Source organism: Strix uralensis, chromosome 3, assembly GCF_047716275.1.
Source record: "Strix uralensis isolate ZFMK-TIS-50842 chromosome 3, bStrUra1, whole genome shotgun sequence".
Classification (NCBI taxonomy): domain Eukaryota; kingdom Metazoa; phylum Chordata; class Aves; order Strigiformes; family Strigidae; genus Strix; species Strix uralensis.
This window is the reverse complement of record NC_133974.1, coordinates 104,896,677-104,924,630: the sequence shown is the minus strand read 5'-3', so window position 1 is coordinate 104,924,630 and position 27,954 is coordinate 104,896,677. Positions and strand designations below refer to the sequence as shown.

Genomic DNA, 27,954 nt, shown 5'->3' with positions numbered 1-27,954 from the left:
GTATTCTGCCAAGCATATTTTTATGCATGCTCTCAGTCACAATCAGCAAAACCCATCATCTGATACCACACATTTTTCAGAAAGCACAAGCAACACTCCTCTGGCAATTTATTTGGACTAAGAGGCAAAATAATACGCTATTTTGAATAGCTTCCTCCTTAACCTGCACAAAACATTTCAGATTTCAGACAGCAGCATACAGAGCAAGGATCCCATTCGTAACACAAGACTACAGAGGCAGTCCTGTGAAGTAGGCAAAATCCAGTCAAGACAGCAGCAGCTCTGCAGAGCAATGTGCGGCTGCGTCTAAAAGGCATCTTCCACTAAGCAACCGAGTATTCCTTTAGCACCCTCCCTTCCCCCAAAACAAAAATAATCACAACGTATCACATGCCTGACCACATTTACGCAAGAATGCACAACAATATTTTGGACCAAGTACCGTACTACATTTTGGAGCATTACATAAAGCCACACATTGATGTGGACGACTCTTCAAAGGTTTGGCAGCAGCCAGGTACCTTCTTATAACCTTGTAATTTTCATTCTGGGTATCAGAACAAAGTCCCATTCAAGAAACAACCCCCAACATGTAATGTTATGCCTGCTACCAGCCAGAGGGCACCTCATCTTTGCCACCAGTCACATTTTCACAAGCCATAGTCTTGACAGGATGAGTCGTTCTTCCGGTGACGTGGTGAAGCAGCTGTCTTCGTAGGTGATGGAGAAGCTGCACCAGGTAATTCAGGCCCACTTTCAGCAAGGGCTGGTGCAGAGGCCAGGAGAGGCACTTTCTTCCTTCCCAGGAAGCCAGTTCCTTCAAACCCCATCTTCTTTTTGCTTTCTGCTTTGGCTTCACTCTCCTCTTCTGGTCCTCTTCTTTTGAGATCCAGAGAACTCTCTGGCAGACGGTGAACCTCTGTACTGCAACACGCACCCACATCTGTCACCCCTGTGCCTGTGCCTCGTGCTTCAAGTGCTGTTGTCAGGACTGCCTTCCTCTCAGCTGCACTGCCCTCAGCTGTTGCTCTCCTGGCCTCTGTCTGGCTTGAACTGCCATTTGCAGCAGCTGACTTTTCTGTTGGGCTTTTGCTGGGTAAGTTAAAAGCCTGGAAGTCCCGGTAACTGTGAAAGCTCTCGGTCCGCCTTGCTCTTGCCAACAAGGGGCTTTCTCTGTATGGCCGCACAGAACCATATGTGGCTGCTTCATGAATTGTTTCATGGTGCTGCAATTGGAGGCTTCAAAAAGAAAAACAACCAAGGATGAGAAGAGCAGATGTTAGGCAGAGAGAAGTCGGTTCTTCTTGCACACCATCCTCCCACTCACCATTGCAACTCCCACTAAAATAGGAATATACTCATCACAACCCCCACACAAGGGTTTCCAGATCACTTCAGATTCTCACAGGATACCTTAATCTACACACACATAAGCCAACAGAAATTGAGGAGGATGTGTGCATAGTTCAAGACACTTAGGGCATGGATTCAGGAGCTCTGCTACAGCATTCAGGGTACCAAACCCCTCTTTGCCTACCTGAAGGGTAAAACCTTTGGTGTCTGGAGCTGGTGCCACCCTTGGTGACTTACCTGGAATTAGATTCCCGAAGCCGGTTTGGCTGAACAACTGAGGTGGCAGGACTGATGTTGGGCGTGGCACAGCGAGACGTACTCAAGTCACACTGGTCAAGCAACTTGAGCAGCTCTTCCTCTGTGGGGCCGCCAACATCTGAAAGAGACAGCTCTTAGTGCCCAAGTCCACTCACCACAGCCATGTGAGGACAGAAGAACCACCACACCACAGTGCTGCCATAACACAACTGACCTTTGTCTTCATTCTTATTAACCATGTCCATAGCTGTGGTCAGGTCCCACATCTGGATGCTGCCATTTGAGTGCCCAGTGAAGAGGTAGCGGCGTGGCCGGGAGCCCATTCTGCTGGATCCTTCACATTCTCGCACAGTAAATGATGAGATGGTAGTGCAGTCAACTGCCTGGATCTCACAGATCCTACAGGAAGAGAAACCCCAAGTTACCAAAACAATTGCACCTGGCAGATTGGGCTAGTAAAGTCAGTACTGTTTTGATTTTCTGAGAAGGCACCAAACCTTTCTTCCAGGCGAAATTCCTTCCCCTGCGTGACCGGCATGCTGCTCAGCTGCAGACAGTACCTTCCCCCCCAGTCCATCTGCAGCCTTACCACTTGTTTATTTTTCTTAGGGAACCCCCACATATTCCATGTCCATTTTCAGTTTGTGATAATTAGAAGCCTAAGGCTCTCACAAAAATGACCGCAACTAGCCCCTTCGTATGCTAGACACTCTAGGAAACTAACCCACAAAACCAGCACACCTAACCATATAAAACATATGCAAAAAAAAAAATCCAAGGATGATAAATCCAAGGTTATCTATACAGGTAACTTTTGTCTTATGACAACTGCAATACCACTTGACATGGCAGAACTCCGTTGCTTTTTTCCTTTATTTTAGAAGCTTATGTGGGGAGTGAGAGGAAAAGGACTCCCAAAACTAAGCTGCTAAGCCAGACTCTAGACCAGAACCTCACATATTCTGGGTAATTTGTTTTACTGTCCCCTTGTATTGATCTTTTTACCCAAGAAGTGCCAAAATAAGTCATCTATTAAAACTCTCCACTACATACAAATCTAGCCTGAAGGAAAAAAAAAAAAAGGTACATCAGTAATCCTCAATTCATATGCCAACAGTGTTAAGGCATCAACGTTTTCACCCAGATTCAAAGTTATTAGGCAAGAGATGCAAGAATAGTAAGAAGCATAGAACTGAGATGCACCATCTTTTCCGATTTCTTGCCATTTTCCTAGCGTAACAGGAAGAAAAGCAGCTGTGGTTGGTTGGCAACTTTTTTTACTACATAGGCAACAACATAGTAGAATATCATGAAGTCAAGCCTAAGTAAATAATTGTATAGCTGACCTAAAAGACAGTCTCTCAGTTATAAAGGTTCTAATATCCTCACAGACAACTGCAAAGGAAGAGAGAAACTGCTTCCCTGTCTGCTTTTGTGAGCAGCATAATCCCTGCCACCAGCAACTTCAGCATTAGTTTTGAAATGTAGTGTTAGCATGGAACCACGGCTGAGTTACGGATTCTATAGAGGCACACAGGTGAGCCATCATGAAGTGAGTCTCTGATATCACATTTATCAAAACACTATTTGGCTTCTAGGTTAGAGTAGATCATTAAGTACGGTTCTGTTACTAACACACAGAGTTCAGCCAGAGCTGCCAAGCACATTAGAAGCTTGCTAAGTGCAACTGCATGCACCCCCAAGGGATGGGAGACCCCGCCGCCTGAACAGTCCTGCTCCTTTCCCACTTAAAACCCTAAACATGGAGGTACCTTTTCCCAGTTGAAGACAGCCTTACAAACAGCTTATTAGTGATGGGAACAACTTTTTGGATAAACACCTGTTGATCATCACGTTCACCAAAGGGTCCTAGAGAAAAAAAGATCACTTTTTTGTTTGTTTGTTTCAATTCCCTTACCCTCTTCCCCACACAGTCCTGAAGACCCAAACTCATATTAGTATGACCACATCAGGACCAGGGAACCAAAGATCACTAATAGTTACAAAAAGCCATCCAGTAGTTAGAAGCCTCTACAGATACAAATCTTTTTTGTTCTTTTGTTTTAAAGGACACCCATTTTTGAGTTTCCTGCACGTTCCTGGAGGAATTACTGTCAGTACAAACCCTGCATCAGGCCTCTAGTAACAACAAGTACTTTCTTATTTTGCAGCTCCGAGATGTCTAAAGGCTTAATCAGATTTCTTGCCATAGTACTGACCTCACCCTGTGTTCATGGGGCACCCTATTCATCAAAGGTTCTTTTTCAAGACTCAGACCACAGAGGAATCTAGACTACCTGTCTACCCATGTTTACTGACATGCATTCCTTTGGTATCTTGCTATAGCAATGTGTTAGCACCATTCGCCTCTGCAGTTTCAAGGCTTCAGTAAACTTTGTCACAACTTCAAATTCATGTGAGAATTTTTCACATGTGCATCTTTTAACCCAAACTGAACAGTGAACTGGAATCTGCAGTAGACCCAAACCTTGCTATGCTCATCTGCTTTAATAAAGCCTCCTGTGCTTTCTGTCATTCTCTAGTTAAACCAAAAGAGAAATGCGACATCAGTTTGCTCAAGGAAGAAGTATTGTACCTGCGTTCAAAAGTTTTTTCTCCCTTTTTCTCACCTTCAGAGTAAGCCCTTTAAGTGTACTTACTCTCTGCAGCCTAAATAGTGAGTATTTCCAGGTGAATCTTACAGATCCCTGCCATTCTTTCAAGGGGAGAGCAGTATATAAGAGCTTATACCCATCAGCTGACTTGCACGTTATAGGGTTGAAGGTCTGTTAAACCTTTATGAGACCAGTGAATGTACAGGCTCAGCACAGCGCATTCAAGAGACATCCTACCAATGTCATTTCCAGAACAGTAACTGCCATGACTCTCTGCTTCCTCCAGGGATAAGATTTTGAATGATGCAAGAGGCGTGGAGCCTGGCTGAGTTGAAATCATGCCCCGGAACCGAGTCACAGTCCATGTCCTTACATGGTTGTTATCAGCACAAACTAGAAAGAAAAAGAAGTACAATAACATTTATAAGGGATGACAAAACTTTTGAGATAAACTTCTCTAATGATTTCTATATGATAGTTTTTCAAGACTGAGTGATCAAGCAGAATTTAGTCACATAGCATCTCCAGATAATTACTGAACAATCTACAAATTGTTGCTGCTGTCCTGTTTTCTATTAGTTTTGTCTCTTCCCTCAGAAATTCAAGCAGCAAACTAAGGCACACAGAACACAACACTAAGGTCTGAGTCAGCACCAGCAGCCTACAGCACACTTCTGTGCAGATGCTAGGACAAGAGATGTCATGAGAGCAGCCTGGCAGCAGAACCCTTATCACACAACAGTGCTCTTCTATTTGATTCATCAGTAACTCCATTTCTTACATACACATCTGCCCTTTCCTGGGACTGAGGTTTTAGCACCAAGTTGCAGGGGAACAGATGACCTCTGGGCTGTTTGTTTGCAGTATAATGAGACACCTTGTTTCCTGTTCTTTTTTTAAAAAAATTGGGATAGCAGCTGAAAGTAAATCTGTTCTCTGCCATGCCCTGGTTGCTAGATTCTGGGTGGAACAGATTCTTACAGAGGGAGGAGCAACTGCATCTTCCCTGAAAGTAAGACACTTTCTTGAGCATAAGATAGGACAAACAAGATAGCACAACAAACACTGGGAGACTGCTGAGAAAAAACACAAACAGCCCCTTGAAGCCACAGAAAGGCTTTTTCTAGGGCCCAAGAGGAGATGGTGCACATTTTGCTGCAACCCAGAAAGCTCCTGAAATGCTGTTAAAAGAAGACAAGTCCTAAAGGACCTGCCCACAACAATAAGACTTGACAGGGGTACATTTGTTTACAAACCCTTTTGTTTCCACAAATGGCAACCCTGGAATAAGACACAAACGAAAGACATAGTTGTTCCAGTATCTGGTCAAATAAAGCCTACGCCTTTTAACTGCTACAGGCTTTGAAGAATGCTTACTTTAAGAACAAGGATCCAAGCCAATCTAGCCCCCTCCCCCACTCCCAAATCTGTCCAACTCATTTCTATCACATGTGGGCACAAAGCAAGTTAAAAAGCAATGCATACAAATACTTCATTGGTCAGGAGAAGGGGAGAACCGCCAATACAAATTTGCGCACAGAAAAGATTACCTGACACGAGGTGTTTCTCTGAGAGCATGATCTTTGTAACAGGACTTCGATGAACTGTGAAGGTCTGGAAGAGCTGAGGCCCAGACCCAACTGTTTCAGGGTGCTGTACAATCACCCTCACTGCTCCAGAGCTGGTGCCATATGCAATCTCAATCCAATTGCCACTTACACCTAAAGCAAAAAGAACACAGTTGTTCCCCTCAGGAATGAAAGCTTGTCTTACTGGGACCAGGGAAAGAGGCAGTAGAAAATAGTATTTCCAAGCTTCCACAATTAGATGTTTATTTTAAATGCTATTTACTCATCATTTTCCCATGAACAGAGGAGATGTTTTGCCACTAAAAAACCCCAAAGTTTTTGTTCAATTCCACACTGCTTTTCAACACTGTCTCAACAACAGCCTTCTCTTCCATTCTCTCCTCCCCCCGGAAGTGAAAGAAGAGATGGATAAAGTCATACGATCAGATATTTAGGCACTCCTCACAGTGATGTGGTCAATACATGCCACACACCATTTATTTTTCTGCCTTAATAGGAGGAAAATGGGAAGACAAGGCAAGAGCAGGAAGGACTATAGTTAAAAAGGTCACTGTGGTATCAGTATAGATATGTGAGTAACCCATTTCTCCCAGCTTGGGTTTTTTGGGGGTTTTGCTTTGTTGCGTTGGGGTTTTTTTGTTGTGTGTTTTTTTTTTTTTTTATTAATGTAAAAGATAGCTGCACTGTGATTACAAAAGAGTGTATAGACACAATAGCTAAGCATTATTCAGCTGCATATAAAAATGGTTTTTAGTATAGTGGTTATAAGGTTAGATGCAGCAGCAAGGTTGTCTCTCTCCCAGTTCAGCACAAACTATTTCAGTGAATACAATTCATAATCTAAGTGCCTATCTTGTGTAAAAGGCTTAAAACCAGCAAAGGTACATTATGCACAAGCATTAATATACGATGTGTTATGTTATTACATTATACAAGCATATGCACGTATACATGTAAGTACATGTACCTATTTATATATAATGTACAGATGTAAGGGGAAACAGATACACCTAGTGTTCATCATTCATTTGAAAATGATTAAATGAAGAAAAAGGGCTACCTTGTCTGCTTTAGCCCTGCTATGCAGCAATAGAAAAAGTCCATTTAGAAAAAAGAAAAACCCGTAACTGTAACAGACTCTCACTGAAGAGACAGCGATAGAATACTGACTTGTTTTAGGCGTGAGGTAGACACTGAGCGCTGTTATAGCATCATTGGAGGGATCGTGGTACAATTCTGTCACTAGAAGATCATTGTCTTTCATTCGCAATGGGAACTTCTGCATGTCTGTGGGGAAGAAACATTTTTGTTTATTACTCTGACTAGACAGAGTTGTTCTGATGTGACTTAGACCAAAGAGTTTAAGAACAAAGCAGCTCAGTACCACCTCCTTTTCATCCTGCCCTGCTCCCACTTCTTACCTATATAGTAGATAGAGCCGTTGTTACAGCCCAGCAGCAGAAAAGACCCAGCAGTATCATAGCTTGTGATAGGAACAACATCTTGAACCTAGTGGTAACAGAGAGGAAAAAATAAAAATACACAAAACAAGAAGTTAGGTTGCTATTTTCTCAGTTTTCAGACCTTTTCGGTACATTTTGTGGAAGAATACCAGAGTCTGGTACTGGTCTGAAGCTGTTGTACATGCACACACACATACAGTGGCATTCTTCAAGTACTGCTGGCAGATCACATTCCTCTCCTAAACCAGATCTTAAGTTCAGCAGAAGCATGCAGACAAGTTAGCACAACTGCTCTGGAAGATCCTTCTCCACGTGAAGGCACAAAGCTTAAGGCATTGCAGCTAAATCACATCTTCAAAAGATGATTTTTTTCCACTATGCAAAGTGATTGTACTTCACGCTTTCTGTCCTATTCCTTCTTCCCTTTCTGACAACTCCTTGAGAGGTTGCTGGGCAAAGGAACTAGATGTTGCCTCTCTAAGCCTTTCTTTACCCCAAGTTTTTGTGTCCCTCTGCCAGCCTCTATGAAGATCTCAGCCTCTAGCACACGTATAATGAGGGGAAAAAAATTCTTGTCCCATTACACTGTCCCACTTCCAATATACATCCACACCAAGTAAACTGGAAGGCAGCCCTGTCATATTTTACTTAATGGTCTACAACTTAAGGTGAGGGATTAAGAACGCCCTCTAGGATGAAAAGGAATGCTTATCCCCTCACACAGGACAGAGATCTCAAGCAAAGAAAAAGTTTAGCTTATCCAAAGTATGATTCCCTATCTCAAGCAATTCTTTTTTGCTTCAGCCCTGAGGGAGAAAAAGCCAAAAGCCATTTTTGTGCACTCAAACATGCACAAAGTCACAGCATTTTCCCTGTACTCCATATGTTTCAGTCAGTCCACTTAATGGACACTGAATACTAATTAATGTAAATTTCAGCTTAGGTTCTGATTTCTCTCTGACCAGCAGTATCCTTCTGATTGCTTCAGAGATTTGCAAAATCATTTGCAAGATACCCACCATATACCTGTTGGATAAAAGCAAAACAAACCAAAGAAACTTCCCTGCACCCCCAAAAGCTATCACTCTAAACCAGTACCCATTCCTAACCTAAGGATAGTCTGTAAGGCCCTAGAATATATTCTAAGCCTATCAGCCTTACAGAGAAGGCTGCAACATGAATATAGCTTCTGCATATTTTCCTGAAGTACTTTCCCTCCTTTCTCTGTTTAAGGAACTATGCTTCTCACTTATGCTCACCCGTAATTCAGCACAGATCCAATGCTAAAAATACATTGTTCTTGGAAAGCACTTGGATTTTCCCTGTATAACTGATGACCGAATGACCTGGAGAAGGATCCTTTTCAATTACTGAAAAGAATTGCTATTCTTCATCTCAAAGTACTTTTTTAGATACAGCTTTTTAAGTACGCTACCCTCCCCACAGTCAAATCCATACTACCCCTAATTAAATAAGGCATCTAACAATCTGGGCCATGGAACTTGATTTCAAAAGATATATTTTTTTCCAGACTACTTTAAAGAAGTAGTACAAGAACAGAAAGGCAAGAAACTATTTACAGAGTCTCAGCATCTAAGAGTCTATGGGTCAAGGTGCAGTGTGTTCTCTGGTTCTGTGGATAAAGGTGTATACAGCAGCTCTCCCATCTGCAAAAAGTTTACAAAACTAATGAAGGTAGAGACAACCCATCAACAGATATACCACTTTACTCATCACCCTGCAGAAGACATTAACAACTGCAACGAGAGGTCTGAGCAAAAGGATCCACAATGCTGCCAACAGCAGAGATTGACTTGAGTGGGTCAGAGAGATCATACAAAACAAGGAGGGTCCTTTCTTCTGCAGCAGAGATAGGAACACCAGACGTGATTCAGCAGTTACACCTGCCAAGATGTGAACTTTCATTTCACTATACAACAGTCACTGGTACAACATGGCCAGTGAAAATCCTCACTTTGCAGACTAAGTTCTTCTGTCACGCTCCATTGCTTTATGTTACCTCTTATTCTGTAACACTAAGTATTTTGCTTCCTTTAAGGTCTCTTATGATAAGAATTTCATTACTGATGTATATGGGGCATTGGCAAATCCTGTTCCTCAAAACCTCTCTCACTGCAGCAAGTATGATTACATCTTAAGTCCAGAGCTATGGGCAACTCATGGAAAACAGTTACACAAGTATCATGTATTCTCACTAGGAATGTGAAGATCAGAGGTACAACCCTGCCACTTACGTCGTTATCAGGTTCTTCAAGAAGAACTGGTTCTAAAGGGAGATGAAGATCTACAGGAAGATTTGCTTTTCTCCTTACTAACAAAAGAGCCTGAGATGCAGAAAGCATCTTGAAACTGGTTGGATTTGGGGTTTGTTTGTTGCTTTGGTTTGGGGGTTTTTTGTCTTTTTTTTTTTTTTAAGGGAACTATTCTCATCCTGTAGGAAAATAAAATAGAATTAGAAAGCCAAAAAACTTGGTTTTAGGACATCCTGGCATATTAGCCCCTCTTAAAGATTCTTCTACTCTTCAGTAAGAAATGTTTTCACCAAAGGAATAGTCAGTCAGCCTGAGGAACTATTAATGTGATCAGAAAGATTTCTGTGGCTCCCCCTGGTAACAAAGATGATGAATGGGACATCTGTTTTTATTCCTTATGACTTGCTCCTTTAGAAAGTATTGTCAAATGCCAGCTTGTCACATAGCATCGTCCCTTAACAGAAGATTTTGCAAGGCATCAATACAGCTTTAAATGTTTTGTTTAAATCGAGACCATACTAACACGTCTGTGCCTGCTGCAGAAGCAGTGCTATCCCATGCTTGTTATCTGTGTTATTTGTTAGCAGTACTGTCACTTAAAGGTTGAATCAGAACTTAGTCAGCAAACACTGCAGCAGCCTCAGGTCAGTTCTGCCTCTTGAGATTTGCAAGGCAATTTGGGGATTTTTATTGCATCCAGGTTTTGTGCCACAAAGCCTGTGTTACAAGCTTTGTTATTCACATGAATGTTCGACTGTTTTCTCAGACTCACACAGACTCCAAGGATCTCTTTATTTAATATGCATTCTGACAATAAAGTCAGTGCAGCCAGAAGCATCCACATGCAAGAGACATCCATGCATATTTCTGCCGAAGAAGAGTCTCCCATTGTAAGACAACTTTTGAGATCCCCAGATGTCAGATTGCCTTCTTAACTTGTTTTCTTTTTCTTTCAGATGGTGCAGAAATTGCTGTCACACATTCCCCATAATTTTTTTAATTTTCTATGATCCCAGTGTTTACAAAGTTAGTAATCCAGAAGAAAGTTTAAATATACACACACACTTGACATTTATTACTCCAAATCACACCATGTCCTCCAATTTGAAAGCCTAAAAAGTTTGGTGATACTACCAAGCATGCAATTCAACATTCTGCTCACACAGGCACAATACCCAGATACCAAGATGGCAAACTCCATAACACAAGTCAGGACTGAAAACCCTGTGACAAGCATTTCACACTTGCCTTTAGATTATTTTGTTCTCTTTTTACTAGAAAGACATACCAGCTTATTAAGTGTTGCAGAAAATTGAACTGAACGCACCTGCCAATGCTGAGTCACAGCGTTCCACACTCCCACTTTCCCTGTATGGCTTGTAGCCACCAACTGGTTGCCAATGAAGAAGAGAGCATCTACAGGGACTCCAAGACTGAACACTCCTACAAAAAATGAAGAGTCTATGAAGCTCATCTAAAATAAAGAGAAAGAAACAGTAACAATGGAATCTCTCCACTACTATCACATCACGTTTATTACAGTAGCAAGTAAAGAACAGCCAAAACTGGGTTTGCAGTGTGCTAGGTGAGGTACCATTCCAGCAGCAAACTGGGTTCCATTAAATTAAATGGCAGCATGATGTCATCTCTGCTGATGCAATCATTACTTGGGAAGGAGAAAGGAGGCAAGAGAAGGAAGAAGAGCCCATGCAAAATATGCATTCCTCATTTTTCTACAGCCATCAAGTTCTCAAACGGCTTTATACATCCTAAGGCATTAAAAAAATAAAAATCCTATTACAGCAAGCAGGATTTTTTTTTGTTGTTTTGTGGTTTTTTTAATCTGTGACTACGGTCACTTAAGAAGCAGGAATTTCATGGGTTTTGCTAGACAAATTTGTGCCACACTACTTTGCAATTACCTTTTAAAATATTACAAGTTCTCACCACTTTTTTTTTTTTTTGAAGTCCAATCCAATAGACATAGTCTGAAAACATAATTTAGAAACTAAATACAGCTGCAAGGCTTCACCCTTATTCTTGAGAAAAGACTGAATAACCCCAAATGTGACACTACTTGAATACATTCAAATTTCTCTTTTAGCAGAAATACTGGAACTCAGAAAAATAAGCAGCCTGCAAAAGTCTATTTCTTTGTTTCTTTCTCATCTCCAGATATTTAATTTTGGTTAAACTACAGTTCATGAGTAGAGAGTACAGGCTATTAAAAAAACTGAAGCTCTATAAGGAACCAGTTTCACCAGTCATCACACAGTATTCAAAATCTGGAAGATAAGACTTAGCAGCAAATGCTGGCCTTCCAAATAAAGCCAATGTGGCATCAAGAACATTTCACTTAATAAAAATCAAAACACTGCAGAACATGACAGGCACTGATGACTATGGTTATAGCAGACCTTAACATCTGAGCTCTTCCACAAAATCTGTCCTCTCTTTAGAGATTCCTAGTCTCATCATAGATTCAATATGAATATTTTTATCGAACTGCAAACCTGAGTAGCATACTACATTTTGTACTATTTACTGTACCATGTATTTAAAAGTTACAGCAAACTAAAAAGGTCTAATATGATTTCCAAATTTGCCAGCTACAAAGTTCAGCAAACTCAGTTTGTAAGTAATTCCAGGCTAAGTTTTACTGCCTGGTAAGTACAAAAGCCATTACTACTGAGGATATCTTACACTACCAAGTGTCAAGCTTCATTCACAAGTTTCCTATTCCATACTGCTCACTCTACATATATATATGTATTACTCCTCACTAACGTACTTTAACTGCAGCAGGCAGATGTCTTCAAAACAGGAGTACCCAATAGCTGGAAAATTTCCCAACATTGTTTTGGACAAATTCAAATGAACAGAGTGCCATTCCCAAGGAAGAAGTAGCCCTCTGTTACACCCCAAGAAGGAATCTCAGGAAGCTCAATATATACTTATGTTTTAATTAGGATGCTAAATGGTTTTCCAGGGCACAGTACGATCATTCGATGCAGATAAGATTCAGCAGTACAGGGCACATGAAAAAGGCGATAATAAAAAATCCACAGAAACAACTAGAATTGATTACTCCAGAGAAGGATGAGGTTCAAGGAAATCAAGGAAGACAGCTTGAATGGTCTGGAGGAATCTAAAGTGTCAGTCCTGCTTAGGCTCAACAGTCTTGAGACCCATCCACAAGGGAGACAATGCTATACGTAATGACAGGCTCTTGTCTTAAGGGTCCCTCTCAGTAAAATACTGCTTACAGCAGCAATCCAACAGCAGCGTGTTATGTAAGTAATATTGAAAGGAAAGAAAGCGCTCTGGGAGAGCTCTATCACAAAGATGCCAGCCCACACAATTTTCTGAGGATGGTGTCGCTGGGCTCCAACAACTGTTTGGAACAAGTACTTTCTTTCACAAGATGACAGCAATGTACTAGATCTCTAACACAAAGCAGGACTGCAAGCATTTGCCCTACAAGGAAACAAGACAGCTATATTCAAGTTATTACTATTAAAACACATGCATACTTCAGGTTTTTTAAACCAAGCAGCATGACCTATCATCCAAAAGAGGAACATTCTGGTACATTCTGGTCAATGTTACTCAGCGTTTAAAGATTCAATCCTGTAGGCACTTTCTCTCTGCTCTCCCCACCACCCCAAGTGGCATTTCCTTTGTTTCACAAAGTCACTTCAATGCAGTACAGCCTGTTTAGCAAAAATGCTTCCTTCAGTTTTGTTGCCACGTTCAGTCATAGTCCAAGTTATCAGAACCTTATGATATTGGCATATTTTAGAGTTTTTATTTGAAGAAAAAGTCCACTTATGTTTTTTGCGTCTCTTTGCACTTAAATCCAAGATGTTACTTCATGTATCTTATTGCAAATACCAAGCTAAGTCAAACCAGAGAATGCAGGAGGAATGTAATAGCACAGTGCTTAAGGCAATGCCTATCACAGGAGTACAGCTGTCATGCTAACTCTGCCCTGCTTTTAAGATCTGGTCAACGGGAAGCATAACAGAATGAAAGGCTTCTCAAGTACAATATTTACTGCCTGTTTAATAGAGGTATTTCATATTCAACTGTTAGACACACCTTTCATATTTTTTTTTTTTTAAATACAATGGAACCTCAAAACACATGGTTTTGCTGACCATTATTATATACACAAACTCTGAGTCACAAGTGAAAGACTAGTATACAGCTGCATTATCTCATGCAAGACCTTTGCCCGTCCCCATTTTCAAATCTGACTTGGTGTTTCCACTCATTCAAGCATGAAAAAAAGCAACAGCCATTAACATAGCTAGAAATTGGTTGAGCATCTTTCAAGTAAGCTCTTCCTTTAAAGGCACATGGATCAAAACTTGAATTTGGTCATTTTGACTTTAATTAATGACCACATTAATTTTCATTACTTCAGCTATGGAGATACATCTAATAACAAATTAACTCAGCATTACCTTTCAGAGAAAAGTCTCCACATGAGGAGACTGGTGTCATACTTTGTTAGCAGTATCCACTGAGAGAGGAAAGAGACATTACTGGCATAATAGTGGTTATTCAAACACCAGGGACTAGGCTAGAGGAAGTTCCTAATACCATTCCCTTCACTGCTTCACAAACTTGCCCTGCATTTGAAAAATAGTGAGTCAGACAAGCCACCAGATCAGTACCAAGGAATATTTACTTCTGAAAATGTCTTGTTGTTTCTAGAGCCTCCCTAATCGTGTGTCCTTCAGCGCCAAGGTGTAGAAGCAGTAACTCCTGTATGCTTAGGGCAGTAGAATGTGCTTTTTCCCTGCCTAGACACCGAAGTTATAAAAAGAAGAAATTTTAATCTTCCAAATTCCATTTATGAACTACATTTGACAGAGAATTGAAATATTTTCATCATCTCCATGTAAAAATATGACTTTAATAAGACAAAGGAAAGAAAAGAGCAGAATCTCTCAGTATCTGTAGCCTTCCATCTCAGAAACTTAGTTCCTTTATGCTATGGCCTAGATTCAAATGCAAATCCAGGAAAAAATTTAACTCTTAATTTGCATCTTCACACAAAAATTCAAACTGAACAGTAAGTATGTTAGTATCTGTTCAGTAAACAGACTACTTTTTTTATTCTCTGTCTTTTTGATTTTGAGAAGGGATTCCTCTAGCACGACAGAGAAGAAAGTTAATATGCTCTAATAGGTTGCTTGTTTTGTCACTTTGTGAAAGTGAATACTGAACACTACGGATCATACATACCTCAAAATAAGGTCACAGATTTCCTTCTGGTTAAACACACACACAAAAAAAAAGCCCAGGCAATTATAGTTACCAATTTCACTGCCACTACCACCATCTTGAATGCTCCACAAGATTATGCTACTCTCCGAGGCAACTGCAACCATTTTATCCTTGTCTCCATGAGGTCCTCCAACCACCTTAGCGTTGAGAGCCACTCGCTCAATTGTCCAGTCCAGATAGGGACTCGTGAACACCTGCTGCCACCCAGAAGACTCTTTGATTCTGGAAGGGCGAAGGAGGTAACAGGGAGGTTAGAGATTCAGAAACAGACAACTCAGACTAAGCGTGAACCAATGTGGATGATCCAGTCTTACAGGCTAAGCCACAAAACTTGGAATTCCAATGAAGCACTGTAGTCTACAAGAGCTGCATTTTTTTTTTTTTCCTGGAAGTCTGATACTGCATACATATTATTTCAGTGCTTTGCAGCTACTAGAGCCCTGTGCTTGGCTTTTTCCTCATATAAGCACATCTAATATACAAGTTATAAAATGGAGCCAAAAGCTTGGGCTAGGCAAATCCTAGAGAATGAGGTTCGGCATAAGACTTTAGAAGAAATCTCTATTAATTTCCAGGGGCAAGGTATTTCATATATTACGTTAGACATCCAATCATGCTCTAGCATAAAGCTGTGCTATCTAGTTGCGTTATCTGTTACGGTATACTGTAAACATAATACTGAATTGACTATAAGCTTTATTTTTAAAGAATCATTTGCTTGTGCAATTTTAAAGACTTACATGATGCCAGAAAAGCACAGTTTATCCAATTTAATTTCAGGCAATAATTTAGATACTTTGCAACTGAGCTAAAGCACACTAAATCTCAGCAGTCAAATTATATAAACGTTAACATGGAAAGCAGAAACCTATCTAGTATTTTTTTGCCACTGTTGCCATTCTTTCACTTCAGCATTGCATCCTGCCTGGAGCTGAAGCACCACAGATCACTGTGCTCTATGCAGACAGCATGCAGAAGCTGTAGTGAAGTGACTTAAGAGGACTGCAACAGCCATAAGCCTTTGAATGCAACCAAGACATTCTCACAAGCTTTATTATCAAATTTTAAAAGACTTCTGTCATACTTCTTCAAAGGAAAAAAAAATACTATCTTTAGGATTCACTGTGCTTTGCTGTAGCTTTTTACTAAAATAATTATCTTAAATATTTAAATAGTAAGAATAAGAATAGTAAGAAAGTCACAAAACTAAATATCTGAATGTATTTAATTTCTTACTGCATGGGATTCACTGTCAGTCTACTACAAATTACCACTTACTTTGAGAAGTGATTCTGGCTAAAATTCAGAGGTTGCCCTTACATTAAAACAGTACTGACAAGAATCTTAACATCAATTCATTGCACCACATAAGCAAGCTATATTTAAATTTGTGGGTAGAGGGAAGTAGTTTTAAGGGTATGCTATCTCCCCAAACACTAGATATTCAAGGAAGTCTGGGCAAATTCATCTGTCAAGCCATAAAATCTAGACAGGTACTAAGATACAGCAGACAGGGGAAAAAACTGTTTCCCAAAAGCTATACAAGAGCAGAATGGAGGAGGTAGAATTTCACCACTGTATTCCTAGAGTTCCTTCAAGCCCCAGAAGAAAAAAAAAAAATTCAAAACAAGACAAGACTGCTACCTTGAGTTGCTATGAAGTAAAGCAGCATTTTAAACTGGCATGTTGACCTGCACCCTTTTTCAGCAACCGTTCAAGTCTGACATGCTTCATCAAAAGCATCACTAATGACTTAAGTTCAATGGTAACAAGTCTCATTAAATAGATGAGCAAGCAGGAAAGAGGCAGAGTATTTCACTTAAAGTGAGCTAGCATCTAAGGATAGATGCTAGCTCATAAGAGATGCTAGCTCATAAGAGAGAAAATCCTGAGGAGACAATTGGCACAAAGACAATTGCAATTCATTGCCTTTTTCTCCAGTCAGACTGTATTAAACATAATTGAAAACAAGAACAAGTTGAGCAAAAGAAGCCACATTTAGTACAAATTAAAGCAAAACAAATTGCAGTGGTGAACACAACAGACAAGTTAAATGTGATTAAGGTACAAAGTTTAAGCAAGTAAATCTGTATTCTACATAGTGAAAAAGGCAGCAAACTATGGCTTCCGCTTGGCAGTAACCAGAAAGAAGCTGCTCACATTACATTCCTTACTCTCCCTTCTGTTTCTGAACTACGCTACAACAGCAGTGTTAGACTGGTTTTGGCAACAGCTCTTGTTAAAACATTACCTTCCATTGAAAAGACAGCCACCAATTAAATCAAGACTACCAGATGTGAACTAAAACCAGTAAAATGAAGGTGTTACTTATCTTCACCTGATCTTAAAAAAAGCCGTTTTGTTTACAAGACATTTAAAGACATTTTTCAACCATCCAGGTGAAGTAGCGAGTGCTTAACAGTTCTGCTAAGCCAAAAAACCTGAAGTTTAAGACAAGGTACATCAGTTATGTAGCAAAAATCCATTAACTCTTTCAAGTTCTTTGATGCTCTAACTTCACAGACTGTCTGCAAACCTATACAGTAGGAAGAACTTTTTAAAAGAATCTTTCATTTAAAAGCCTGCTTTAAAACAGGCTTTTGAAGCAGTTAAATTGGAGTCCATTGCTTTTGCAACAGCATCAAGGAACTGACATCAAAGCAGCAAAATTTGAGTTCCTATCAAGCAGTTTACTTGCATGAACAAAAGCAGCAACTCATTTATAGGAACAGACTGCATGCATGTGATCTACTGTCATTTCAGAGGAAAGCAAACTTTTTGCTTTGCTCATAGCAGATTATTGTGGGTTTTTTTAGACTCCTGTAACTTGACAAGCAACTATATTCATACCTGTAGCAAACAGCAAAATGGGCATAGGCAGCTACTATCCAATTGTGGTGGCCAGCTACTATTAGGACTTTCCGTGGGTCCACAGGAAATCCTAAAAACAACAACAAAGCTGAAGTCAGTCAAGTGATGGGTATTAGAAGATGAGCAGAGACATCTGTAATAGAATAGAGCTCTCTGTTAGGATATGCAACAGAAACTTCGACAATGAAATTTCTCAAGAAACATTTTCAGCTAGATTCTGGTTAGCAATATCACTCCTCACAATCCTGACAACCAGTACAGTTCTTACATGGGAGGAAGTCACTTTGTCTTAGCCACTACAATGCAAAGCATTCATAAGGAGAAAGAGGCAAGTACATGCCTCGGTTTTACAGCCTGCCAAATGGGTAAAAATTTGAGGATTGCTATCAAATAAGAAACAATGTTCTCATCTACAACATTTCTTTCCAAATAGTTGGTGCAACCCTGTATTAATGTTCCAGACTGTTAAACTGAAGTTTCCAGTATCTCAGAATACCTATAGCTCCTCCATTTATTATCTAGTGGAAGCATGCCTGTTTCTGATTGATAACTAAATTAGGTTTGTCAGAAGTGTTGGATGGCACTGGAAATCAGCGGTTATAGTACTTCCCTGAGTTTGCTCTCAGCCTTGATACGCTAAAGAACTAATGCCTAAAAGACTGCATCTTCTATCTCATTTTCCCCAAGACCACCCTTTTCCAAACCTGCAGCAACTCACAAAGACGAATCAGCAATTCATATCCAAGGTTTATTTTTATATTACCTGGATACAGATTCACCTTAACATACTCTAGATCTTCCTAACACTGCTACAATTTACATGATTATAGCAGAAATATGACACTTCTAACAGTATCATTTTGCTTGCAAATTCAAAAGCTGAAAAATAACAGAATTCAAGCCTATCTTATTTACAGCTTTTACATGGAAAGTCCTCTATATAGGCAAACAACTGAAGACTACCTTTAAAACCTCAACTCTTGCAGGGCAAGAGAAGCACGAGGAGCAAGAAAGAGGTGCAAGAGCAGGAAGGAGGTTGTTGTCACAGACCAAAGAGACACTGGTCTGTCTGGTTTTTATTATGACTTTAGTACAGTGTAAGGCATTTGTCTAAGGGGCCATATTAAGATTGCATGACGAACTTTGATTTGCCTTTCTCTCAACCTCATGTCTTGATTGTGCAGCAGTGAGACTTAAATATTGTATAGGCAGTAGTGTTTAAGTAAGTACTCAGCAATTTAAGATCAGGCAAACATAGAATAACAGATTGAAGCCAGAAATAGTTACTCAGTTTTTATTTCCCAGTGACAATCACCTTTGCAATTTGTTTTGGTTTTAAAACTGACATTCCTCACCTAGCCTGACTGTACTTTCCCCAGTACCAGCAAGCGTAGATTGGACGCCACCTCCATGAATCTCACTCTCGGAGCAGTTTTGACCAATTCTAACATCAGTTGGTGGCACAGCAGTATTATTTATTTTACGGTTGGGAATGCCTATAAAAGAAAATAAATGTTTTGTCCCACTCCATAAACTTTAGCAATATAACAGATAATCATTCACTTTGCACAAGTATTAATCCTGTAGTTTGATTCTGATCAAAAGTCTAATTCATCTGCTATAAGAATTAGGCAATATCATAGCACTGAAACAGAAAATGCTTTTGCTCTCTGCGTTGACATTCACAGTTTAAGGAATTACCTTCAGAAAACTTGTCAACAATTGGCTAGATATTCCCTAGACTTCAGGTTAACACATGAACTGTGTTCATCTCTACAGAGGAGTAAAACTCTAAGAAATACTCATATTGTTAAGGAAAGCTCATTTGTGGTGATTTGTCATCTAAACATAGGGCACCTAAAGTAACTGCACCTTCAGAAAGAAGAAAGCACTCCATGCTGGTAACATTTAAATGAAACCTACCTGAAGAACCTCTACTCTAGTCTATACCAAACACAGCCTGCTTAGTATTAACATGCCACAACCCCCTGCCCAGTACTCTAAATATGCCACAGCATACAGATAAAAGCCTTGGTTTTGAATGGGAATGATGTTTGATTCAACCATTCATCTTAATCTTTCCCTAGGAGAGCCTTCTCTGGACAGTCTGACAGCTAGAGTAACTACCTCAGCCAACTGCCCCCACAAACTAAAGCAATAAGTGACTGCAAGCAACACCAGACCATGAATACAAAAATACCTGGAGGAGGCAGGTAGCCATGAAAAAGGACACTGCCACAAGATGAGCGTTCCAGTTCTTCACATAGTAGCAATCTTCTCACTAAGGGGGAAAAACCAGGTATGACCACAGCTTTCACTTCCTAGGAAACATTACATTATTTCAAATAACCTTTTGTATCAGTGAGTTTGAAAATCTTCGGGGTCACAACTGCCCATGACTTGTAAGTGGGTTATTACTACAGTAATAAATATGAGATGACCTCATATTAAAAAAAAAAAGTTACCTAAAGGAGTGATTCCATAGAATTCAGCTTCATGCCTGAGAACATTAATACTCACTCCCCTAGAGAAAGAAAAAACAGAAAACAACAATAAAAAACCACAAGGACAAAGTGAGTCAGTACCTTGAATGTGAACAAGCTACCTAACAGTTCAGAGAATTACCATCAAATGCATTCAACATGTTGATGTTTGAGATCTCAGTGATCGTAACATTAATTATCTTTTATTAAAATAAGGATACAGAAAAAAAATAAAGAAATATATTGACAGAAGTGGTTTAAATTACAAGAATCCACCAACAAAATATAATGCTACCATTTCTGCCTCCACCATGCCATACACACACTCTAGACATGGCCCTACATCTACCAGGGAGCTGACTCACATACTAGGCACCCAAGTAGATGAGTAAAACTGGACAATCCTCATTTGAAAAAGTTTTCTAATGCATCTGATCAAATTTATTTTCACTTGATATAATTAGAACTTCTTACCGTAAGTCTAACTCCTTTGTGCGAAGAAAATTTAAAATGGGTGCAAATGCTGCTGGATCTCGGTCAATAAATATCTGCAAAGAAAAATTGCTGTACTTTAGCATTACTACGAAGCAACCGTCAACTAAACTGTTTTTTTATGCTGAGCATGGGAAAGAGGAGCTGAAGATGAGGCAGTCAGCAGACAAACATAACCCAAAGTTTTTAGACCTCTCCTTTCCTCTCATTATTCTTCTACCATCCACTAATTCAACATTCTTAAAAGACATATATACAAATACTGTTGCAAATAGATGGCACTTCATAAACATGTTCTTTAAGTTCTAGAGTCTCTCTATCGTGTGTTCAGAATGCAGTAAATGTAATAAGAACTCAAGATAAATTTAGACTTTTTTTTTTAATTAGGTCAAATGCTATTACAACTACCTCTATACTTTTAGCAAAGTACTTTTGCGCCTTACTATTACTCAACAACATTGTCATAACTACAGTTTCCCATTTAAGAATATCATATACACAGACTGAAATGGCCATTTTGCTATATATATTTGCCAACAAAAGCTACATTTCCACGTCAGGATTACTCAACTACATATGCAATAGCTATCTAATGAAAATTACACCTCTCTCTGCAATACAGCAATTAGCAATATTTCTCTTCAAAGAAAGTACAGTTGCTGTCTCTGCATTGCCTGTACAGTGTAGAATGAGCACAAAAATGTGCACATTGTTCCAGTTTTGTTTATCTTGGAATGAAGATGAGAAACAAGAAACCCAGAGATGTCACCGATTTTCATGAAAGTTTAGACTAACTCAGGCAGTGTAATTCCCATTAGCACCCACAGTGAATATTCTTTAGGAAAGAACCTAACAGAAAGCATAACATTAATGTTATCAGTAAGTTTATTACTCACAGCACCAGTTTCATCCTTCAGTGTTGAAATTCTTCCACTCAGCAAACTGAAACACAGGAAATCTTCATTAGATGTCCCTCAGAAATGTACTAGTGCAAACACAAGATAACAACACTCTGTGTCTTGTTGGTTGTACTTTGGTAAAACAGTGTAGCTGAGCAAAGAAAACTGCCTTGGTAAGGCAGAATGCTGGCAGGGGCGTGAAGTATCACTCCCTGAACAAAGGAGCAGTGCTTGTACACCTAAGGACAGGCTAAGAGCTACATCATAAGGACCTTCAGATTCACAAAGAGAACAGACACAAGGCCTCGCTGGAAAGGATGGAAAAGTTCTCCCAGGCACCCAGGGGGTTGCATAGTTTGTTATGATCTAGTAAATCAGTAAAAGCTGCTGAAGTAAAAAGGAAGAGTAAACAATCCATTCTGCAAAAACTTACTGGGCAAGAACGGGGTGGATGAGTTTTTACACAATTTTACTTCAAAGTTTCCCTCCCACCAGATCAAAGTACTTTTGCTCCAGATCCATAGAAAAAACGACATCAAAATGTTGTTTTACAAATAAGAATCAAACTAACTAAAAATGTACAGTTTTATTTCAAGACTCCATCTGAGTCCAGATGACAGACTTTCAGAACAACGTATATTTAGTGTTGAGAGATTGGGGAATAACATGGGACTTCCTCCTTGTGCCTTGCCTTTTATGCCTTTAGAAATATAACAGACAATCATTCACTTTCAAAATACAGGATTAATACTTGTGCATTTTGATCAAAAGTCTAATTCATCTGCTATAAGAATTAGGCAATATCATAGCACTGAAGGGAAGGTGACACTTCCCTGGTACTCCATTTATCTGAACATTTCAGTAAAACAGGAGCAGGTAATGCTGCCTGTCCATGTCAGCTGCCAGGCTTTTATTGAGAAAGAAGTCCAAAGTACAAAAATTATGTGTAAGGAAGCAAATTTTCCAGCCTTTAGGTTTTTCTTTTATGTGTTTAGTATTAACTGGGGTAATAAAGGTACAGCACCTATAGCACAAAATTACTAGGGTACAAACAGTAAGCACCACAACCTACAGAAGTAGTAATGATAGTGACATAAAAGTTGGCAAAAGGATGTTGAATAATTCCTGAACCACAAGTTAAAACCCTCAAAACTTTGAGTTAACTCAGGGTACAGCTGTAACTCAAAAAACATTAAAGGTAGTGCTACTGTGTATGGTCAAGAAGATCACAAGTGGTACACATAGTAATAGAGTCAGTGACACCACCCCTTCCTGCAGATTTGGCGCCTTATTTCCACAACACCCCATCTAAAAAGTGACAGCTCTTCAGCACATATAAGCTGCCAGAACATCATTCAAGAGGCCTTTTGGATATCAGCTTATTTCAAATGAATCTATCCCATTGCTTGAGATAAGGGAAAAAACATTAAGGAAAAAAACCCCCGCTATTTACAGCATAAATTAAGAACTAAGAACACTTTTTTTAAAATTACTGTTAATTTGCTTTTGTTTAATGTGATGATTTATTACAAATACCTGGAAAAAAAGGAGTCTGGAATCCACATCAGTGTTTGTCTTGAAGTGCTGAACCTAGGAAATCAAAGTTACAAGTTTAGAATCAGCTGTAAAATTCGAAGGAAGTCTGCTTTATCAAAATATTTTCACTTGTTCTACAAAGCTGATATCAAAAGCGGTTGGGAGGTTTGAGAACATTTAAATGCCTGCACAGAATCAAAGTGGTTGTAGATTCTTTACACAGATTGTCCTTAAGCATGAAGCAGAACTGTCCAGAGATCTCAAGAATGCCATTCTTTCTATGTTTGTAACACATTGTCCCAAACATCCCACATTTTCTGCTTCTCATACTTCGTCAACATTAACGCTTGCAAAAAAAAACCAAAACATACAAAAACAGCAGCTACTAAAATATGAGTTTATTAACAGTGCACTACTGCCATTAACTGCATGTTATCCTTACTTAGGACTCAAAAGGTGCTACACTGTGCACTGCAAAAGACTACAGTAAGCTTCAAGTTAATATCTTACAGTAATTTTAATTATTTGCCATTTTGTTATTTGGACCCTCTTAGAGGCCCAAGGTCCCACAATAATAGTTAAAAGTAACAAATATTTACTCTGAATCATATGGATATTATGAAATAATACAAATTATAGTATTATTTATAATGCTAGACAGTATTTTACGTAACAAATAACTATGAACTCCTTTATACTACTTTTGATTTAACATGAAGGAAGACAACTGGACTGGCAGCTTGGACAATGAGTCCATGCTCCACATCAGCTCTCTGACTATACATAATATGCTCTTACTAGTACCATGACTAAGACACCTTTGGTGACCTCTTAATTAGGAATCACGAAAAGGAAATGCAAAAGTAAAATTCCATGACAACTTTCCAGATAGCACAGGAATACATTACAAAATATGTTTGGAATAAAAGTACTTAATCAGAATTTATCTGGTTTTCACTGCTTGCATTTTCCAGTTTTGGAGAAAAAAAAAAAAGATGTAAACAAAAAGCATTACTTTATACCCCTTAAGAGGCAGAAACACAGGCTATATGGAACTACCATCCTGCATAAAACATGGATTGTGTAGCTGCTCACTGCAAGCATAACAATGACAAATCTGTTCTTAACAGAAAATCTACAGTAACAGCGTTCTAAGCATAAACATGCACAAAGTCTTTTCTAAAAAAGAAAATTTAAAAAATTAAAGAGAATCAAAGCAGTTTGCTATTTAAATGGAAAGTGACTTCTAAGTATACTTGCAGTTTTGCACATCTTTTATCATCAGTAATACAAATCACCACCCTTCTCTACTTTAAAAGGGATGATTCATTTAACTACATTATAGGATGCACATGACAGAAAACAATGAGTTGATGAATTTTGTCCAAGATTAATCCAGACACTGCTTGTAACTATGTGGATAGATGCGGCATCACCAGTTAGCCCTTTTAAAGGTCTTCACAAGCTAAAGACTTTTATTGTCTGATACTTTAAATACTTTACAATTTTCAGTTATTTTTGTGTCTTTGGAAAAAAATAAAATAAACAGAGGACTTCTGGTTTCCCAGGAAGGCATGTATAGGTAGAAAGATACTGAAAAAGTACTAGAACCACAGCTAACTGGCATTTTCTACAACACTGAATGATAAATGCCAAATTAATTCTGAAGCAATGAAGAAGTACGATGTGACCATGAAGACATTCAGGATCTTTGAACAAATGTCTGATGTTTGAGGACTGTCTTCTCAATACACTACAGCACAATTTCCGACCCGGTGGGATGTCTGCATTTAGGCATGTGAGTGACAGTCAACTATTCAGAGGTGTTAAGACTGAAATTTTGCTGGTGTTTGACCAGCTGGGTTCCACTAGCATTTCCTAAATCACCTAAAGAGCTTAATGGCAAAACATTTGGGACAAGATATGCCAGAAAAACAAGCTACACAATAAGGAGGACAGGAAAAAGAGCCATCAACTGATTCCACATTTGTGTCCTTGCAATTTTACTGCTTTGCATAATCAGTAGGTTTAGACAGCACAAGGATTTTCTGTCTGTGATTTAGCACTATGGTACCAGTTTAGTAAGCAATATCCCATACTAACATATACTTTAGAACTTTTAATACATATACATTAATCTATGTAAACAACAGGACAGAGTCCTGCTTTCCGGGATGCAGAAAAGAAGCTTAGTTAGCAATGTTTACATGCATAAATGCACCTGCGGCACCATGCAGCTAACACGCAGTGGTCAGACAGACATCATCCTATGTGGAAAATTAGGCAAACCCAGTGCAAAATCCTCAAAGCAGGTGGCAGCCTACAGTTATTTTAAAGAAAATATACGCAACTAGAAACAGGCACACTTACATGTCAGTTATAAAATAACCATTTTCATAGCCTATTGTGCTCATAGAATTATTTTATAACCAGAGGGAGGTAAAGGGTCAAGAGAATTTACTAAAGTTGTTACAGTAATTTCTGTAAATGTTAACTTGCAAGGGGCTTGTGCTCCCAGCAAAGGAAACCACAAAAGCTGAGACCAAGAACTGTTGGATCAATTCAAGAAAGAAGCTCTGGCAGTCGCAGGGAGCAGTGGGAACCTCCTGGCAGAACATGGAAAGCTGGGGTCTCTGTACTAGATCCCCATCCATGTCAGAAACAGGAGAGAGGGCTAATTTCTCCTTCTCACCCAACTCTACCAAAGTCAAAATTAAGAGTTTCAGGTTTCTAGTAAGGGTAACAGGAACTAATGAAGAGGAGGAAATGTGTATAGCATCCCACGCTCCCCCGTTTGCCGTCCAGGTCATCATTCCACTGCCAGCTTTGAGTCAGCTGCCTTTGCAAGCTGAAAAACCTGGCTCAGATACATTTTCAGAGAAGATGAGCACTCCAAGGGAAGTTGAGCTTGCAGAAGAGCAAAACCTCTTGCACAGAAGACCGGTACTACTGCACATTGTCTCCCTATTAAAACGGGAAATGTCTATGCACATATTTCCTACTCCTTACATCCAAATGATACCTGTTGACTAGAATCTAGATCTTCAACTAAAAATGAAATGCTTACAACTGTTAGTTTGCCTTGTTCTTCATACTTCTTTGTGTAAGCAAGCCCTCTGACGATATGTATTTCCTCCCTGATTCATACCCTGTACATAATTCTCTGTTCTCTGCAGAGGCATTTAAAAAGTAACATCTATTTAAAATTATGAGACTGAAGCATCTTTGAGATCCCACTTGTAAAACCTAAAAGATGAACTGGCCTATAATTTCGGAGAGAGTTCACTGAAGAACCTTATTCAGTGTAACACGAAATCTGGTGCAAGCTAACACCAAAGTTATCCTGGAAGCATCATCACAGGTCTGTTTTGCCTATGGAAGTTACGAACAGCTCTTCTGGGCTGAACCAAGTTGCTAATGTCTTATAACAAGTGAGAATTCTGCATCAATTTTTATGGTACTCGCCTTTAAGAAAGGCTTCAGCATACATTGTAGTTGTAAGAATGAGCCCATCTTCTGGGTAATGCAAGAAAATTCTTTAAATAGTAGTAGTAGTTCCTACTACTTACAGCTGCTTTCACATTGCACGCAGACTCAGGAAGACACATTACTTCGGTATTTACTAGCCACGGTAATCTGAATGATTTCACGCCTGAGCATTCCAACAGGAACATTTGCACTATTTATCACACAGATTCTGACCACAGCTGTCCTACAATCCTCTATCTGCCAAAACGTCCACACATGCCATCTTCCACACTTCCAGCGCACATTCAAATACAATACAGTTCTTTATTCTGGTTGATGGCAGCAGTATCGTATCAGCCTTCTTAATACCTCAGTCTCTGAGGCTGCTAGACAGGCTGATTACTAGAAGCCTACGGATCTGACGGCAGAGCAAAGCTCTCCGTCCTCTCTTCCCGAAGGAGCAGGGTCCCTAAGGCCCGGCGCTAGAGCACGTACCTAGAAAGCCCAGGCTGGCAGGCAGACAGCAGGCAGGACAGCAGGCAGGGGTACCCGCGTTCGGTACCCCCAGCTCAGCTTCCTGCAACATGCCGGGGGCAGCTTTACTCTGCCCCCCCGGAGGCAGCACCACCTCCAGGCCGCGGCGCCCCGGCGGACCGGTCCCCGGCGAGTCTGCACCGCCGCCCTGCCGGGACGGAGCGGCCGCCGGGCCAGCCTACCAGCGGGCACGGCCGGGCGGCGCCTCCCTCCGGGGACACCCCCGCCAGGGGCCGGCCGCAGGGACCCCCCGTTCCGATGCCCTCCGGTATGCGCTGGCCGCTCCGCGCCGCCCCGCCGGCAGGGCCCGGGGCCTGCCCCCCCCCCCGGCTCACCTGGTGCCGCCCACGTTGAGCTGGATGATCTCCCCGCTCCCAGCGCCAGCGAAGCCTCCGCCGTTCCCCGCCATCTTCCCCGCCGCCGGCTCCCGCCGCCGCCGCCGGAACCTCGGGGTCGAGGGGCGCAGCGGCGGGGCAGGGCGAAGGCGAAAGCGGCGGCGGGGAAGGAGGAGGCGGGGGATGGGCCGGCGGGCCCGCGCAGCCGCGCAGCGGGGTCAGCAGCCGGCCAGGCTGCGGCCCCAGGAACTCCCCGCCGCTCAGGCCCGGCCAGGCCGCGCCGCCTCCCCGGTCCGAGCGGAAAATGCCATAGCAACGCGGCAGCACCTGGAGGAGGGCGGCCGGCGCGGGCCAAAACGCCTCGAACCGTTCGCGGAACGGGGCCGGCTGCGAAGAGGCGGGGACCCCCCCACCGCGGCGGCTGGGGCGGGGGCGAGCAGGTCAACGCCCCTCGGGGGAAGGGACGCGCCCGGAAGGGGCCGGGTGC

The 27,954-nt window shown here is 40.6% G+C and overlaps 1 protein-coding gene across 1 annotated transcript; it reads right to left on the bottom strand.

Annotated features, from left to right (window-relative positions):
* Positions 1-7: 7 nt before the first annotated feature.
* Positions 8-27,954, bottom strand: KCTD3 (potassium channel tetramerization domain containing 3). Its single transcript, XM_074863711.1, has 18 exons — positions 27,468-27,954; positions 23,131-23,184; positions 21,592-21,637; positions 20,678-20,751; positions 20,186-20,244; positions 19,921-20,001; positions 19,076-19,216; positions 17,700-17,790; positions 14,881-15,071; positions 10,879-10,994; positions 7,237-7,324; positions 6,986-7,102; positions 5,777-5,947; positions 4,464-4,619; positions 3,384-3,480; positions 1,826-2,010; positions 1,591-1,729; positions 8-1,239 (listed from the first exon to the last, which is right to left on the bottom strand). Exons 1-18 carry the CDS (start codon positions 27,539-27,541, stop codon positions 651-653), a joined length of 2,469 nt encoding a protein of 822 aa, XP_074719812.1. The 5' UTR covers positions 27,542-27,954; the 3' UTR covers positions 8-650.